Source organism: Oryzias latipes, chromosome 14 (assembly GCF_053564925.1).
Source record: "Oryzias latipes strain Hd-rR chromosome 14, Olatipes_Hd-rR_3.1".
NCBI classification, from domain to species: Eukaryota; Metazoa; Chordata; class Actinopteri; order Beloniformes; family Adrianichthyidae; genus Oryzias; species Oryzias latipes.
In genome coordinates this window covers 3,818,739-3,836,264 of record NC_136250.1, presented here as the reverse complement: position 1 = coordinate 3,836,264, position 17,526 = coordinate 3,818,739, and the positions used below count along the sequence as shown (strand labels likewise).

Genomic DNA, 17,526 nt, shown 5'->3' with positions numbered 1-17,526 from the left:
CTCCTTTCTTCTTACCACTGTCTCTCTAACTCCTGTCCGCCTGAACCAGTTTGAATCCATCCAGGGCGACCACAGAGTCCAGTGTCGATTCGTTCAGCCACGTCTCAGTGAAACACATGAGGCTACACTCCCTGTATTCCTGCTGTAACCGGGTCAGCACCATCAGCTCGTCCATCTTGTGGGAGACATAACGGACGTTTCCCATTTGCACCCTCATCTCCTCTCCCGAAGCCTACGTCCTGCTCCACAGCCTCTGTTTCCTCTGTATTTCAGGTGGAACCTCAGGTCTTTCAGTGTAGAGAGCTAACTGCTGATCCCTGGAGTAAACAATGGAGCCATGTGCGAAGCTGAGGGGGCCCGCCGACGCATTCCCAAAGAAATAAAAAAACAATGAAAAACAGAGAGCTAAAATAATTAAATTGGTCTCCCTACGTGCAGACTTGCAAAAGGCATTGACCACGTAAAAAAAGCCTGTAAAGCGGGCCAAAAAACGACAGAAAAGAAAAGAAGGAAAAGAAGAGCTGCTGCTCCTGCAGCGCCATCATGAAATAAAAAAACTAAACCACAGAGAGCTGCACAGAGATAAAAAAGCCGCAGTTTGCCGACCCCTGATCTAGACGATCTGCTGCGGGTTCAAACCAAGCATCAGAACAGGGAAGAAAGGTGAAGAAGTGTCTTTGAACGTGGCATGGCTGTTTGTGCCAAATGCACTGGTCTAAGTATTTCAGAAACTCCTGATTTAGTGGGATTTTCACCCACAACCATCTCTAGGGTTTAAAGAGAATGGTCTGAATCCAGTGAGCAGCAGTTCCGCAGGCAGAATGGCCTTGTTGATGCCAGAGGTCAGAGGAGATCGACCAGACTGGTTCCAGCTGATAGAAAGACTACAGGAACTCAAAGAACCACTGGTTCCAACCGAAGACCACACATGGTGCCACTCCTGTCAGCCATGAACAGGAAAAACATTGTCTGGTCTGATGAATATCCATTTATGCTGCCACATTCAGATGGTAGGCTCAGAATTTGGCATCAATAACATGAAAGCAATGGAAATTTTGTTTACCGCCCATAATTCAAAGTAATTGGAATTCTCAATTGACAATTCAATTTGCAATTCAGGTTATATCTTATGTCTTAGTCTGTGGCATTCTACATTTATCCACCAATAATCTGCTTTGATTTCAGTTGTGTGTAGTTTGAGCTCCTAAAAAACAAAAGTACTGCTATTTTCAATGTGTGTTCAGCTTCTTGCTCTTATTGTGAAGGACTGACCCGTGACTCTTCTTTTGAAAGGACCTGGGTTCAGCAGCCGGCTCTAAGCGACCAACCTGCGTGATCCTCATCAAGCCCCACCAGGACTACCAGGAGGCCTACGACGAGTGTCTGAGCGAGGTGTCGGACCTGCCCAAACCTCTGTGAGCTGCCTCCAATCAGAAGAAGCTCCGCCTTTACCAGTTTCCACTGATGAGCGACACCATCCTGAGAGGCAGCTGCGTTACCTTCAATGAACTCATGAAATCTGATATGATTTCATTTCTGCTGATCTGGACTCACTGAGGAGTTTTTCAGTTTTTTATTTTATTAAAAAAAGATGATGGACTGAACACAGTTGGAGCTTTTTATTTGAATTAAAGTGTGGGGGAGGGACTTATAATCCATGCTCCACCTTTGTAGCTATCGAAGGGTCAGGTTACTTTTAAATAATAAGGAACTGAGGTGTCTTTCATCAGCAGCAGTTTTATTTAGCCTCAACATGATTTAACTGCATCTTGCATCTGAGCACTGCACCTCCTTCAGGTCATCCATCCATCCAAATCCCCTCACAGCTGCTTAAAGATAAATGAGTAGTGATGGGCAGATGAAGCTTCATGAAGCATTGAAGCCTTTCATCCAGTTGATTTATTCCAGTGCTCTCCGTCACAAACCTACACTTTGAAAGGTTCCTGAAGAATTTGCATCGTCAAAACTCATGGCAAAGTCTGAACTGCTTTCTTAATCAGTTGCGTGGTATACAGTCGCTCAGTGAAGCCTTAGGCATCCTCATTTTTAGCTCCTCCCCTAAATGAAGCCTCGCTACCCGCATTGCAGAGACGCCTCAATACAGAATGTCACGTTACTAGATGAGCTCCATAAGCAATGTAACAAAGATTAAACACTTGACACCGAGAAAAGTATTTATTTCCAACAAATAAAGTATATAGTTTTTAGATAAAGTAGATTGTGAATCATTTACTCAAAGTATGAAAACCTTAAAAAGCATCATAAAATGTGAAAGGCTGGTAATCAGTGAGATGACAATCTGGTGTATCATTACACAGCTCCAACATTGCTCACCTGTTTCTGATGAACTCCTGCCGCTCTGCTGAAACTATGTCCTAGAAATCGACAGGCTTGATTTCTTTTGGCCACAAAACAGAATAAGTAAAGGATGATGCCTTAATTATTCCATTTTCAGAAATGAATGGACGACACAGAAGCCTGAACCCCATGAAGTCAGTCAATTTCTGACTCATACACTTGTTTGGTTGCAGTTCGTTTCTTCTCAATCATCCTTTTTTACGCTACACCACGCACTGTGGGCTTTTGACATAGAAGAAGAGAACGCCCCCCAGATTCCCGTTCAGGGACACGTCTCGTAGACTCCATCGTCCTTCGCATCAATGTGGTAGATGTTCTCTTCCACCTGAGTGGGGCGTTTCATCTGCGGGGGGCGGCTCAGCCTGAAAAACAAACACCCAGCTGTCAGTCCAGCTTCACATGGAGCATCTCAACCCCCTGCTACCTGAGATGGAGCGGTCCTTGTTACAGCTGAGTTTGAAATGAAGATCCACATTTAGTTTCTCCTGTAATGAACTTCTGTGTTGGAAAACCTGTCTCTTTCTCAGTATTTGTATAAACATGAACACTTTAAAGACCCCTAGTTTAGCTGTTGCACTGATAACATTTCAAAGTACACATACTATAGTTAGGTGCGTAAATGTGGGCACCCCAACAGAAACATGCCATCAATATTTAGTAGATCCTCCTTTTGCAGAAATGACAGCCCCCAAATGCTTCCTATAGCTTCCAATAAGGGCCTGGATTCTGGTTGAAGGTATTTTGGACCATTCCTCTTTGCAGAACATCTCCAGTTCAGTCAGATTTGATGGCTTCCGAGCATGGACAGCCCTTTTAAATCCCACCACAGATTTTCAATAATATTCAGGTCTGGGGACTGAGATGGCCGTTCTAGAACATTGTACTAGTTCCTCTGCATGAATGGCTTTGTAGAATTAGAGCAGTGTTTAGGGTCATTGTCTTGTTGAAGTATCCAGCCCCGGCGCAACTTCAACTTTGTCACCGATTCTTGAACATTGTTTGTAAGAATCTGCTGACACTGACTGGAATCCATGCAACCTTCAACTTTGAGAAGATTTCCGGTACCTGCACTGGCCACACAGCCCCGAAGCATGATGGAACCGCCACCAACTGTGGGTAGTAAGTGTTTGTCTTGGAATGCTGTGTTCTTTGTTCGCTAAGCATTCCGCCCCTTGTAATGTCCAAATAACTCCATTTTAGTTTCAGTCCACAGCACCCTATTCCAGAGTGAAGCTGGCTTATCCAAATGTGCTTCAGCAAACCTCAAGCGACTCTGTTTGTGGCATGTGCGCAAAAAAGGCTTCTTCCGCATTACACTTCCATCCAGCATCTCCTTGTGCACAGTGGGCTGAATGGTTCAACGATGCACAGTGACACCATCTGATCATGTTGTAGGTCTTTGGAGCTGCTCTGTGGGTTGAGTTGGATTGTTCTCACCATCCTTCGCCTCTGCCTAGCTGAGATTTTTCTGGGTCGGCCACTCCGGGCCTTTGCTTGAATTGTGCCTGTGGTCTTCCATTTTCTCACTATATTTCTCACAGTGGAAATTGACAGCTGAACTCTCTTAGCAAGCCTTTTGTATCCTTCACCTAAACCAGGGGTCGGGAACCTATGGCTCGCGAGCCATATATGGCTCTTTTGATGGTCACATGTGGCTCGCAGACAAATCTTTAATTATAGTTTTTTTTTTTTTTCATTAGACCAGTCCTCGGGCGCGATGCGATGCCAGAGGCGCGCAGTGGTAGCAGTGCTTAGAGAGAGAAATCTGCGCCAGCGCTATCAGTTACTATTATCTATTATTTCACAGAGTTTGTACCAGCTGGAAACCTGTGAATTGACGTGCCTAAAACTGCGCGCTCCCGTCTCTGAGAAAGAGCGCGCAGATGCGGGGACGGGATGTTAGAGGAAGAAAGCAGAGGGTGGGGGTGGGGGGTTGTGGGGACAGCAGGTGAATCGCGCAGGGATTATAAAAACGTAAAACCCGCTGCCCGTCACCCACTGCAGCGTGTGAGTGTGTGTTTGGCTCCACGTCTGCATGTGATCAGTCTGTCTCACATCTACAGAACATTCAGACCTACGATCACGTTTAAAGTCTCAACGCCTGCATGAAGCAGAAACTCACCACGTATCAACCAGACTAGACCATCAGCAGAACTACCATGAGAAATACTCATCATTTATTAGCAACAGAATAACAATGTTATTAAAAAGAATCCACAGACTTATTGTACTTTAAAAATGTTGAAATTACATCAAATGCACACATTCACTTGTATATTTAGTTTTAAACATATTGTCGCGGACTGAGTTGGATGGCTGTTGGGCCGCGTTAAAAGTTCTGGAGTTCATGGAACGCATCGATCATGCAGAGATCTGATTGGCTCTCAGTTCTGTCGCTCAGCCTGTTGTTAGGTAGTTTGGACCAATGGGGTTCAGCTATGGGCCGAATAAGGGAAATGGGAGGGGCTGCAGCGGGAGCAGGGGAATATAAAGTTGGGAGACGCGCTCTCGTCTCGGCGGGAGAGATTCAGGAGTTGCTGAATTAATTGTTCGGCGTTTGTTGCGGTCTGCAGTAATCGGAATAAAGAACTTTAAAAGAGGTTAAGTCTCCGTGCCTCTGTGTGGGAAAGGGACACTACATTATTGTATGGCTCTTTCGAAATTACATTTCAAAATATGTGGCATTTATGGCTCTCTTGGCCAAAAAGGTTCCCGACCCCTGACCTAAACTATGATGTTGAACAATCCTTGTTTTCAAGTCATCTGACAGCTGTTTGGAGGTTCCCATGTTGACATTCTTCAGAGAAGATGCAAAGAGGAGAAAAACTGGCTCTTGGCCACCTTAAATACCTCTTCTCATGATTGGCTTCACATGAGTATGTAGATCAAGGGTCAATGAGCTTGTAATACAAAGGTTGTGTTCCAATAATTATTGCTAAAGGTAGTCAAATCAATAAAACAACAGAAGTGCCCAAATTTACGCACCTGCCTTTTTTGTATAAGTAATTATTGCAGAGTTTCCTTAAATCTAATAAACTTCATTTCACTTCTCAAATATCTCTGTGTTCATCTGCTATATGATATATTTAAATGAAATTGATGATCCAAATAACCAATGATTTATGAAGAAAAATCTTGAAAATTATCAGGGGTGCCCAAACTTTCTCATACCACTGTAATTTAACAGGGAAAATGTAATCAAAACAAAGAAAAGTCATATTCAACACAGACATGTCAATGTCTGTCAATGTGAAACCAAATTTATTCAAATGTTTTCTCTTTTTCTCAAATGTTTTTTTTCTCTTTTAAAAGTGTGCACACAACTTCGTGTAAGAGCATGATTTTCATTTTGACAGTTATCTATTTCCTTCCTCCTATAGCTTCAGTGAGGTCAGTGACTCAAAAAAAACCTCAAATAGGACAGAACATTTCTGTTGTTGGCACACCGTGCATTTGAAGCTATGATTCTTATGTAGATCTTTTGAAGCTGGTCGTTTCCAAAGTAGCCCACAAAGTTTGTACAGAAAGCTAAAAACTGGCCCACGTGGCAGCATCATTACATACAAAGCTTATCTGATCTCCTGAGATCACCTCTGCATCTGCAGACAGCGGAACATTGCAAGATTGCAGGTTTGTTGCAAGATAATTTGTCTAATAAAGAAGTTTTAAAAAGTAATCACATTTTCTTAATAAGGGCTACATTAGAGGAAATAAATATTTGATCCCTCTTTTCCAGAAAGACAGTAGTTTGTGACTAAATCGTTTTTAGCAAAACCTGAGGTAGGTCGTTTCTTGTAGTTGATGTTTCTAAAGATATCAGGAAGAACTTTGGTCCACTCTTCTTTACAAATGACTATTTCTACAATTTGTCCAATTTGTCAAATTTTTACAATTTACAATAAAAAAAAAAAAATTGACATCGGGTGGTTGCATAAGGAATCGAGCATTTGCAGATGACCACATATTTTTTGTATATATTTTATTTTTATTATTGTGATTATTATTATTATTGTTATTATTATTATTATTTAATATTTATTTATTTATTATGAATCTCCTTTTTGATAATAGTTTCAATAATAATTGTAATTATAATTTTTAATAATTTAAGATTCTTAATAATTTAATATGAATTTCATTTTTTATGTCCTTTTTTGATGTTATATAGATTATTTCTGAATGTCGTTTTTTGCTGCCACAGATATATGAAATTTCCCCATTGTGGGATTAATAAAGTCATCATCTATTTATCTATCTTCCACATCATTCAGATCTGGTTGCTGTTGCTTAGCAACTCTGAGCTTCAGCTCTATCTCCAGAGGTTTTCTACAGGATGGAGGTTCAGAGACTGGCTGGAAGACCTTTTCCCAAATCATGTATAGCTCAAACTTCAGGTCGGTCTGCACGTGTCCTCTTCAGCAGGAGGTTTGACCTCTGCAAGATGTTAAACCATTGCAGCATAAAGCATTACCAATGGTTTCCGTGGTGACTGTGGTTCCAGCTGCTTTGAGATCATCAACTAACTCCTGCCGTGTTGTTTCATGACAATTTCTCTGTTCTCATGTTCATGGAAACCCCACCAGGTCAGATCTGGTCTGGAGCCCCGTAGCTAAAGGTGGATTGATGGTCATGTTCTTGTATTTTGGCACAGTTGCAGCAACAGTTGCCACCTTAACCCCCAGCTTGTTGTTGATGGTTCCATTCTAGTCTTGTGCAGGTCTACAATCTCCTCCCTTAAATCCACTGAAAGCTCTTTAGTCTTTCCCGTGTTGGAGAGTTTGGAGTCTGACTGATGGACTGATCTGTGGACAGGTGTCTTTCTACAGGTGATCAGTTCAAACAGGTGTCTGCAATACAGGTTGATTAGGAGAGTCTAACTGGTCTGTATGAACCAGGGGAATCATTTGTAAAACTTTGCGTAGGATTTGCGTCAGAAGTGGCGTACGGATGAAACATAGGAAGTGCGTACGCACAGAAATATTCGGATTTATAAAACCGTGCGCACGCACATCCTACAGATTTTTCCCTTAATAAATCACAATCAATTCTAAATGTAACGCAGCTTTTGCGGCTTCATGACACGCCCACAGTTGCCCATAAATAGTCCATGAAACGGCCACAAGTTAATATTCATTGATTGCGAAACCATGGCAAACACAGGGAGGAAATCAAAAAAACGTAACTTCACTCAATGTGAAGTAGAAGTTATCGTTGGCGAGGTGGAAAAGAGGAGAAAAGTGGAGAAAAATGTTGTTTGGAGGGCACAGTGTGGGCATTACTAATGCCAAAAAGGCACTTGAGTGGCAAACGGTGGCAGACGCCGTAAATGCTGTAGGCTCAAAACCTCGGACCGTGGCCGAAATAAAAAAGAAATGGTCGGACATCAAAGTCGAGGCAAAAAAACATCTAGCGCTCCATCGGAATCATGGGACGAAGCTATTATGCCTTTTAACACGTCTGGCATTACCCGGCTAAGGGTCGGCTGAGTTATTCCTGACCTGTCAGCCAATTCCCTCTGAAAAGTGCCAGTCGCCAGGAATCCCAGTGTTGTTAGTACTTGAAGTGGGACTGGCACGACATGGTTCCTCCGAGTGTTCCTCTGTAATGCCGGGCCCAAAAGCCCGCAGAGGTCCAACAGGACGGCTCGAGGAAGTCGGAACCGGCTCATAAGCCACTCGTCCTCGTTTGCCAGCAAGTCTTCTTGCTGTCTAAAGATGCGTTCACTCCGAATTCTTCCATTTGCCACATCTTCTAAGAGCGCAAGATCAGCCATTGTGCGTCATTACGCATTGTGATGGTGCATTATATTTCCATCCATTTAATTACATCTGACAAGCTACAGATGTCGGGAATAATCGACGTGGAAATAGGAAATTGATCAGCGCAAATGTAATTTTTTGTTGCTTTCTGAATGGTTGAGACGTACGCCATACATTGTTTTATCAAAAATAAAACAAACTAAAGGCATATCCATGAATACCATAATTCTGTAGCTTATGAAGAAATGTTTTACTATGAAAACAACTTTCCCTAGTGGACATCTATCTATCTATCTATCTATCTATCTATCTATCTATCTATCTATCTATCTATCTATCTATCTATCTATCTATCTATCTATCTATCTATCTATCTATCTATCTATCTATCTATCTATCTATCTATCTATCTATCTATCTATCTATCTATCTATCTATCTATCTATCTATCTATCTATCTATCTATCTATCTATCTATCTATCTATCTATCTATCTATCTATCTATCTATCTATCTATCCATCCATCCATCCATCCATCCATCCATCCATCCATCCATCCATCCATCCATCCATCCATCCATCCATCCATCCATCCATCCATCTATCTATCTATCTATCTATCTATCTATCTATCTATCTATCTATCTATCTATCTATCTATCTATCTATCTATCTATCTATCTATCTATTTGCACCTATATCTGCTCCGCCAGACGGACACATTGATGAGAATATCAGTTCAAATATGCAAATATGTATTCATTTAAATTTCTGTTGTAATTTTCGTTAGATTTTTTTTGTTTGTTTCACTGCTGATCGATCAAACGGGTGTTCGTGTAGGCTGTTAATTGTAAGACTTGCTTTGTGAAGTCTTCATGTTATTTCTGAGAGGCAGTATTGTCACTTTCACTTTCACGTGTTTCTTCCATCTGCCGACTGTGTCGCCGTTTCTCATTTCACCCATTATTGCGTAGAGAGTGGCGTACGCCTTCTTTTGTGCGTACACAACGTTTATAAATGAGGCCCCAGGACTCTTCATGGTTACTACGGGATCAAATTCTTTTTACCTTCAATGAAATTCAAATAAATGTAAATACATTCTTCAAAGCTGATTTCTTGATTTTCTTTGTGATTTTCTTTCTCTGACTGTTAAAATGAAACCACCATTAGGAGGACATGAGGGTGTGAGTAAAGAAGATGAAGAGGAGAGGGTCAGAAGGCAGATAGATGGTTCTGGTGCCTTTTAAAGGGAGCAGCTGAAGGACCAAGAAGACGTTTTCAGTAACAGAAGTTACTGAAGTTACTGTCTGGGGCCAAAAATTGGGCAAACCTGTACAGTGCATGCAGGAGGCCCGAACAAAAATGTAAAGATCAGAGACCGCTCGCTGAGGGCATGCTGCAGGTGACATATTGTAGCGGACACCTGAACAACATGTACGTAAGGGTAAATTTGGTGAGACACGGGGGGGACATATGGATCCCCCCCCCCCCCCCCCCCCAAAAAAAAAACAAAAAAACAAGCAAACATGCAAACTGCATAAGCAGCCAATCAGTGATGTTCAAAATAAGTTTATGCTCTGTGCTTGCAGCTTTACTGTTGAAAATGAGGAAATTAGACAATCAGATTATAGTTTGTGTGGACATCTTATACCTTTCACATGCACACCCCAAGTGTGAAGCATTTTCACACAGTCTGTAAGAGGCCAGTACTTCCAACTTACCAATGACTAAAGTGTGGTATTAGGACACCTCATGACAGCATCACTGTACGTCATTTGAGCGTGCAATTTAGATTATTTAAAAAAATACTTCATGATTCACATCTACACACACAACTATGGTACGTTCCATTTTCATGACATCCCTTGAGGTGGCCACACAAGCCTCAAAGGAACTGCAAGACACACCTGTGCCTCCCTTAGGATGAGGCTGCTCCCCTCTCTGACCCTGTAAGGGCCTGAACAACCCAAAACCCCCCAGCACCCGTAGGGGTGCATGTGATGAAGGCATGATCATTTCACACATTCTGCTCTGATGCAGCGTGTGTCTTCAGTTCCTATGTCTGCAGGAAAGGCCCTTTCCCAATATATGCAGTTTTTCTGCATTTAGGAATCTGTCTCCTTTTTGAAGAGGCTGTTTGTTGCGTGTGCGTGGGCAGTCACGTGCGCGCTCAGTGCAACAATTCTCAGGCTCTGAGCGGGCCGCTGCTGCTGTCAGTTCAACCACACTGAAGCATCAAAGGTCATTTTCAGCTTCTCTTTTTAGAGAGGAAAGCCTCAACAAGAGTTGCCACAGCAACGTGGTTTAAGTCTTTAAGTCTTTACCGGGGTTTCAGCAAAAGGCAGAAAATGAGTTCTGACAGTGAAACCGAGGCGGCGGCGAGGGGGTGGGAGGTTTGAAGCCTGAATATCTGCAGTTGAGGTGATGCAGAAGCAGCTGTTCTGATCGTTCAGCCAAATCTCAGACACACGTTTAGAATCTGCAGAAATGAATGGGACTTCCATTAAAACTAACTTCAAATAATTATCTAAAGATAATGTTTTAATGAGGTTTAAGGATTTATAGTGCAGCTTCAAATTCTAAGAATAAAAAATCAATTGATAAAAAAGTGAAGACTAAGAATTATTTTCATTTTCTTTGGACAAATCTTCTTTCAGTGAAATGTTTTCAGTCACCACCTCTTATTGAGCAAAATGTAAAAACATTTCTGCTCAGATTTAGTTTTTGCTGTGAGTTAAGAATATACCACACTGTGGTGGGAATATTATTGTTAGAAATGAACTTAAAACATTTCACCACGTGTCCATGCGGTAGTGCTTGTGGTGGATAATGACCATCTTCAAACCAACAGCCTAAAGTCAGGAGCGTGAAAGGTGGTTTTCCTCATTATTAGCATTAAACATTATTTTTCCAACATTTCTGTCTGAGAAACTGATGACACTGCAACAGACTGGCGAACTGTCCAGGATGTCCCCTCCCTTCGCCCACAAGTGGCCGGGATAGGCTCCGGCAGCCCCGTGACCCCGAAAGGAATAAAAAAACGGCAGAAGATGAATGAATGAATGAAAAACTGATGGCATGACTTTCAAACTCATAAAAATATAGTTTTCAGGTCTTGAATGTCACTGCAGTGACGAAATGAAAAGCAATGTAACTGTCGTTCCCTTATAAACAACAGATTTTTACAAAACATACATTTATTTTAAATGGTCTTGTATTTAGGTAGACTTGCATTAATTTTAAGATTGAGGCAGTCTACACTGAAAGAGATTGTGAAGGAAATTGTTTTATTATTATCATTGTTAAAATGTATTTGTTTAAATGTGTGTTTAAATTTTAATTCAGATTGACCTTTTAGAAAACAGTTCTGTGTTTGTTAATCTGCTTCTCATCCCAGCTAGGAAGAGGGGGTTTTACGACACACTGTCCTGAGTTGATAAAACTGTTTGAACTTAGAATCCAACCAAAAAGGGTCATTTGACGACACCCCTTAATGAACTTTTCTCTTTGTCTTGAAAATGTTGCCTCCTTCTTGTGTTCTTAATAAAAGCAGCACGAGGAGAGGCAGACCTTTGAGAAGAGAAGCGTGGTAGACGTTTTCTGTCACTCTTGCTCCTCTCCCTCGTGCATGAGAAACTTGATTCTTGTTGTGGTTTGTTGTTTATATTTGTGTTATGTCTAGATGCATTTATCTGACAGAGATGCTTTAAATTCTGTCTGACTTGGATTTCAAGAATCTTTCATGCATTTGTGTTTCCTTTTTCATCCTCTCTCACACCAGAACAGCTGAACATTCAATCATTACTTTCCTAATTTGAACCTTTTAAAGATTTTTAAAGATTTCACAATTTGTCATTGAGAAAAGACAGAAAATGTCTATTATAATTTAACAGTGGATTTTAGTTTTGGTGCCAATTAGAGACCAGAAAATGTCAAAAATAAGTGTAATAATCCAGCAGTGGGGTTGCAGGAGACCTTTGAAAAGACCTTTGAAATCTGCATTTTTTCTGTTTTAAATGGGTTATTTGTTCTGGAGTCATTTGTTTTGTTTTTGAATGGTTTAACCTTTCAGCAGTTTTCAAAAATCTTCATTTTAGTTAAAGTTTTTACAGATTAAATTAAAAAAGGTGCTTTGACTGGAGGTCACGGCATTTGGTTCTGCACGAAGACAGCTATACGCATTCAAACTTAGATTTGTTGGGTACATCTTAATGAGACAGAAAACATGAATTTTTTTGTTGTTTATTTTAAATAAATGAGAAAGTGTTGAAGTGTGTAAACTTACGTCATTAGACTAGATGTTATGTTCATGTCATGAAAAATGTTCATGTGTTGGTCTAACAGCTGCCAGTGTGCGATTTTCAGGAGACAAAAGGACGAAAACGGCTTTCAGAGTTCAGACCTGCTGAGCTCAGTCTGACTCATCTTCATCAACAGCTTTAGATGGAAACAGATGTGACTCTGCTTCTGCTTATGAAAGACCGTGGCGTCCCACACGCCCTCTGAGGGGTTTCTTTCTGGGTCAGGCAGCTTGGATGCTCTCACAGAGGGTCTGCTTGCTGAGAGGGGTCTGAAGTGTTTCTGTTTTACTGAAACGTGCAGTACTACATGCAACGCTCTGATGCTGAGGTTTAAGATGTGTCAGAGGTGTGCAGGCGAGGTTCCTCAGCAGACCTGGGCCTGTGCTGATTCCGAGATGCAGAAGATGACATGAGTCACGCGGAACATACTCACACTTTCTGCTTCTTCCATCTTCTGTCTGCAGAAACACAAAACCACACACAGTAAATACACAAAACCACACACAACAGATTCACACTGACCTGCTGCAACACTTACCCATGATGATGAGGACGCCTGCTGTCACCAGAACCAGCAGCATGAACACGACCGACGCCAGAACCACCAAGGTGACGCCCTGAAAGCACAACCAATAAAATGAGTCAAATAACATTCTATGTTTGTCTAACCCCCCAAAAAGACACACAAATTAACAGAAAAAATCAAAGTCATCTAACTCCAACGCTTTGGATTAGTTTCCTACGTGAGGTTGTGTCTGGGTTTCAGTTGGACTTCATTGGATCATTTGTTTCCATGGAGGATCCTGGCTGCAGCACATCTGACAGAAAAGACAAGAGTAACAACCCCTGGTGCTGTGTGTTGACCCCTCACCTTATCTGAGTCCTCCAAGGCTGAAGCAGTCCGGTTGTTGTCTGTGGAGGTCATGTGACCTGCAGGACAAGGAACTGAAAGCACATGCTGTTAGAGAAGAAAGTCATGGAGACGTCCAAAGCATTTTCTCTGAGTCAGTCTGCTGCAACAGGAAATCTCACTGATAGAATGAAGGAACATGCAGACGATGAAGAGCTTTTTCCAGCTGTCACATCATTCAGCTGCATTTTATGACCACAGAGCTGACTGAATTGACAAACGGATTTAGATTAAGCAAAAATATGAACAAAGCTAAGAAACACAACCCTGCAGGACCTCCTCTCTGGAGTCAGTCTGCTAGCTCACACATTCTGGGAAATTCAGCGATCACAGCAGATCAATGGAGATAACTGCACAGTTCACCTGCTTTTGCCCTGTCAGCACTTCCCCTTAAGTGTGAGTTTAAAGTAAATTGGAATAAATCCACCCCAGACTATTTCTGACTGAACTGAGTCCATCCGAGCCCAGAGTCTGGATAGTTGATCAGCTGTGGTCACTTTGCTCTCAGATATGGTTAAGTGAACTGTGCTGAGGCCAGACATACAGGTGATCCAGAGCAGGGCTCAGAAGAACACAAACCACAATATAAACTAAACTACAAACAACATTGTGCTCTGAAGATTGACCAAAGTGGAAAATATAAAATAAATGTTTACATGTAGCAGATCAAGCAACCCCAAGCTCTTCATTTATTATCTGCAAGCTCATCAAGAGAATGCCAAGAGTGTGCAAAGCAGTAATCAAAGCAAAAGGTGGCTATGAAGAACCCACAATATGACATATTTTCAGTCGTTTCACAATTTTTTGTTATGTAAATAATTCCACACGTGTTAATTCATAGTTTTTGATGCCCTCATTGTGACTCTACAATTTTCATAGTCCTGAAAATAAAGAAAACTCTTTGAATGAGAAGGTGTGTCCAAACTTTTGGTCTGTACTCCATATAGTACAGGACCATCTAGTGCCCTGGATTTTAAAAGCAATTCAGACACCATTGTCACTACTTTTTATTTTTCATGGCGAATATGACATCATCGATTATATTAAGTTACAATCTAAATAATATGAGTGTTTTACAATGACTGTTTATGAATCAACTGTCTTCTGAAGATGAAAACGTTGATAGTTTCTTTAAAAAAAATCAATTAAAGATATAAAAATTAGAGCTAGATTTTCTGAAAGCCAGAAAAAATGCCCACGCTTTGATGTAAAAACGTTTTCTGTGAGGGAAACGATTCCCGAGATTTGGAAAAACGAATCTACTAAAAGTCTCTGTTCTTCTCTCTCCACTCTGCTGCTTAGAGCAGCTGAAAGCCGTTTCACATAGAGACTCATTCATAACTGGAAACTCGCTCACACCGAGCAGCTGGATGGACTGCAGTACGAAGCCTCCTCTGTTGCACACACTGTGACAAGGCATCGAGTCCAGCTGCTCGCTTCAGAGACATGCACATGCATGTCTCTGAGGCTCCATACTTTACAGCCTTCGCACCAGTAGAACAGTCCTGATCTAACTCACAGCAGACTGACTGCTGTGAGGAGAATGCAAAACACATCAGGACTAGTTTTCTCTCTGCAGCAGCACCTCTGTGACAGAGCCAGCTGAGTTCTTTGTTCCACATTTAAAAGTTGTTTTCACAAATGAAGCTCAGCTTTCTTCTGATCTTCCTCTGTCAGACAAATAGATCCATGAATGTCTTTGTGTTCCTCATCTGAGCTGGAATCTGGATCTAACCTATATGACTGGATGAATCTGATATTGATCACTATATTGTTGCACTGTTAACATTAGGATGGTGTTGTGAGGCAGTGGTAGAGAGAGTGTGAACAAATAGATGATTGGAATTATAGACAGCATGCTCCACACCAACAATCCCACCCATAACTCAGAGGTGAATTTCTAATAAACTCCTGCTGCTCTACAGAAACTATGTCCTAGAAAACAACACAGGCTTCTTGATTTTAGCTAAAAACGACATCATTATAATTGAAAGACCACTGGGAACTTTGAAAATAGATCAGATCATCAAAGTTGGACTCTAAAGATGTAGTTAAATCCTTCATCCCTCCTAATCCTCATCAGGTTACCTGAAGTTGGAGTGGCTGCTGTGGTCTGATGAATGTCTGGTGATGAAGATGTTGTTCCTGATGAAGGTGTGGAGATCAAACGTGGTGCTGAAACAGATCATGGATGCTTGAAAGTAGATTTTTAAAATTCAAACTGCTGGTGATTCTTTGATCATTTTCTCACCTCTGTTAACAGTTAAGTGGACAGGATGTTTCTCATCATTGAATAGTCCACTAATCTCCACTCTGCATCCGTACAGTCCAGCATCTTCCTCTGTGACGTTCATGATGGTCAGAGAAACGTCTCCTTCATCCAGTCGTCCCTGCAGCTGATACCTGCTGGAAGCTCTGCTTTCTTTGATCACTTTATGTCCGTCTGTGGCGAGGAGCTGGTTGCTGCATTTGCTGTCGGGAAGAGGACCTCGACCCCAGCACACCTCTGTAGGTCCGTTGGTTTTTATGTCATATTTACAGGGCAGAGTGATGTTCTGACCCGTTCTTCCAGTGACATTCTTCTCACATTCAGAGACTGAAGACAGAAACAGATAAACAGCTTTTGAAACTTCAGCCCCTCTAACCACAAAGTCTTCTTCACACTCTGCAGTTGCTTCTCTTCAAGCACTTTTCTGTTTCTGAAACTCCCGTGTGTGAAGCCATCTAATGACCAGATGACCCTTAAGGAATGCCTCAACATCTTGGTTCTTCTCCACAAACATCTGTTTGTGGAGAAGAACAACATCTCAACAACTCAAACTCACTACAAATGAGTGAAACTTAGAGGTCCTGGTTCAAATCCCAGTCCAGCCTCCACTTTGTTCTGAGCAGTTGTGATGAGGAGGAAAGAGAAACTGCAGTAAAACATCAAACATCTGAATTCATGCAATAAGTTTCTGCAGAAAATAAAGGAGATGCTGCTGCCCACAGAGCTGAGGAAGTTTATGCTAAATAAAGACCTGACCCACTGAAGTCCAGCTGAAGCTGAATGTTGGTTTGTTTCACATACCTGTGAGGAGCACCAGCAGCAGCACCAGGATCTTCATGACTGACAGTTATCGCACAAACACACACTGACACACTGCAGTACAGAGACACACTGAGTCACTCACAAAAGAGGAACAAACCACAGAGCACCAGCAGACCCAGAGGCAGAACCACACCTCCTCTTCCTCTCGCCATCTTCGTGAGATTAAAAACTGAGTGAGGTTGGACTAACAAGCCACCTGTGAACTTTAATTTCCTTCAGAACTCCAAACCACAGCTGCATCCTTTGAAACATGTGTTAGTTTGTAACGTCAGTCAGCTGACCAGGCCTTTTACTGCAGCACTTCCTTACTATCTAGTTCAGGGTTGGCGAACAAGTTTGACACCAAAAAGCCGAAATTTTTAACTGTGAGAGTCAAAGAGCCACACCACACACTGACCTGCCAAGAAGTACACACACAAACACGCAATTAAAGCCGTATTATTTTCCATAACACACTCCTCTCCCTATAATACAACAGCAAGTATTGTTCTTGTGTTTATTTCAAGGAAATTCAAAATTCATTTTCACAACAAACACAGTAAATACATTACATTTCAGATGTGTGTAGCATAAATTAAATTCGAACCTTCAGTAAAAAAAAAAACTTTTTTAACCTTTTTTCAAATTTAAAAAATAATGATTGAATTTTTGCACGAAAAACTGATATTTGATGGAATATTTAAATATTCACACCAGCATGCTCAGTCAGGTGTGTTTTCTAAACTCCATCTCAGAATTTCTTACCTTACTGCAGTGATGGATAATATTCTGAGTGGGTTTTCTCCTTTTTCTAGTTGTCCTCTGAAGATCAGGTTTATATTCAGTCGTAGCCCCTCTGATCGGTTCCTTTACGTGAGTGTCGGTCAGAACGGACCGATGCCTTGATTTCACTTGTTTCAAAGTAATAAACAGGGACTGACAGATATAGGAGAGCATTGACAGCAGCTTGAGAGCAGCTCTTCTTCACACGGGTATTTCTCCGTTTTCCAAAACGTAACAGGGCCTTCTTTCAGAGAGATTTCAGCTCAATCTTCTCCGGTTCGCTCACTGCCTCATCAGTGACAAGCGGGGATCTCAGGTAGTCAGTCTCTGCAGTAAAGTATCAA

General features: G+C 41.5%; 2 protein-coding genes across 3 annotated transcripts in view; one reads left to right on the top strand and one right to left on the bottom strand.

Moving 5' to 3' along the window:
* Positions 1–17,526, top strand: part of nhp2 (NHP2 ribonucleoprotein homolog (yeast)) — an 81,696-nt gene that overhangs the window by 5,754 nt on the left and 58,416 nt on the right. Inside the window, exon 4 of one of the 2 annotated variants that reach the window (XM_004076040.4) lies at positions 1,294–1,604. The exons of the other annotated variant lie outside the window; for it this stretch is intronic. Coding sequence (XP_004076088.1) covers positions 1,294–1,419 — 126 coding nt within the window. The 3' untranslated portion in view covers positions 1,420–1,604. Of the gene's footprint in view, positions 1–1,293; positions 1,605–17,526 lie in introns of those variants that run through there. 2 annotated transcript variants of the gene reach the window in all.
* LOC101168228 (hepatitis A virus cellular receptor 2-like) lies at positions 2,161–16,589 on the bottom strand. The gene is made up of 7 exons (XM_004076039.5): positions 16,400–16,589; positions 15,581–15,925; positions 15,418–15,504; positions 13,291–13,364; positions 12,958–13,036; positions 12,853–12,877; positions 2,161–2,720 (listed from the first exon to the last, which is right to left on the bottom strand). Exons 1-7 carry the CDS (start codon positions 16,434–16,436, stop codon positions 2,621–2,623), a joined length of 747 nt encoding a protein of 248 aa, XP_004076087.1. The 5' UTR covers positions 16,437–16,589; the 3' UTR covers positions 2,161–2,620.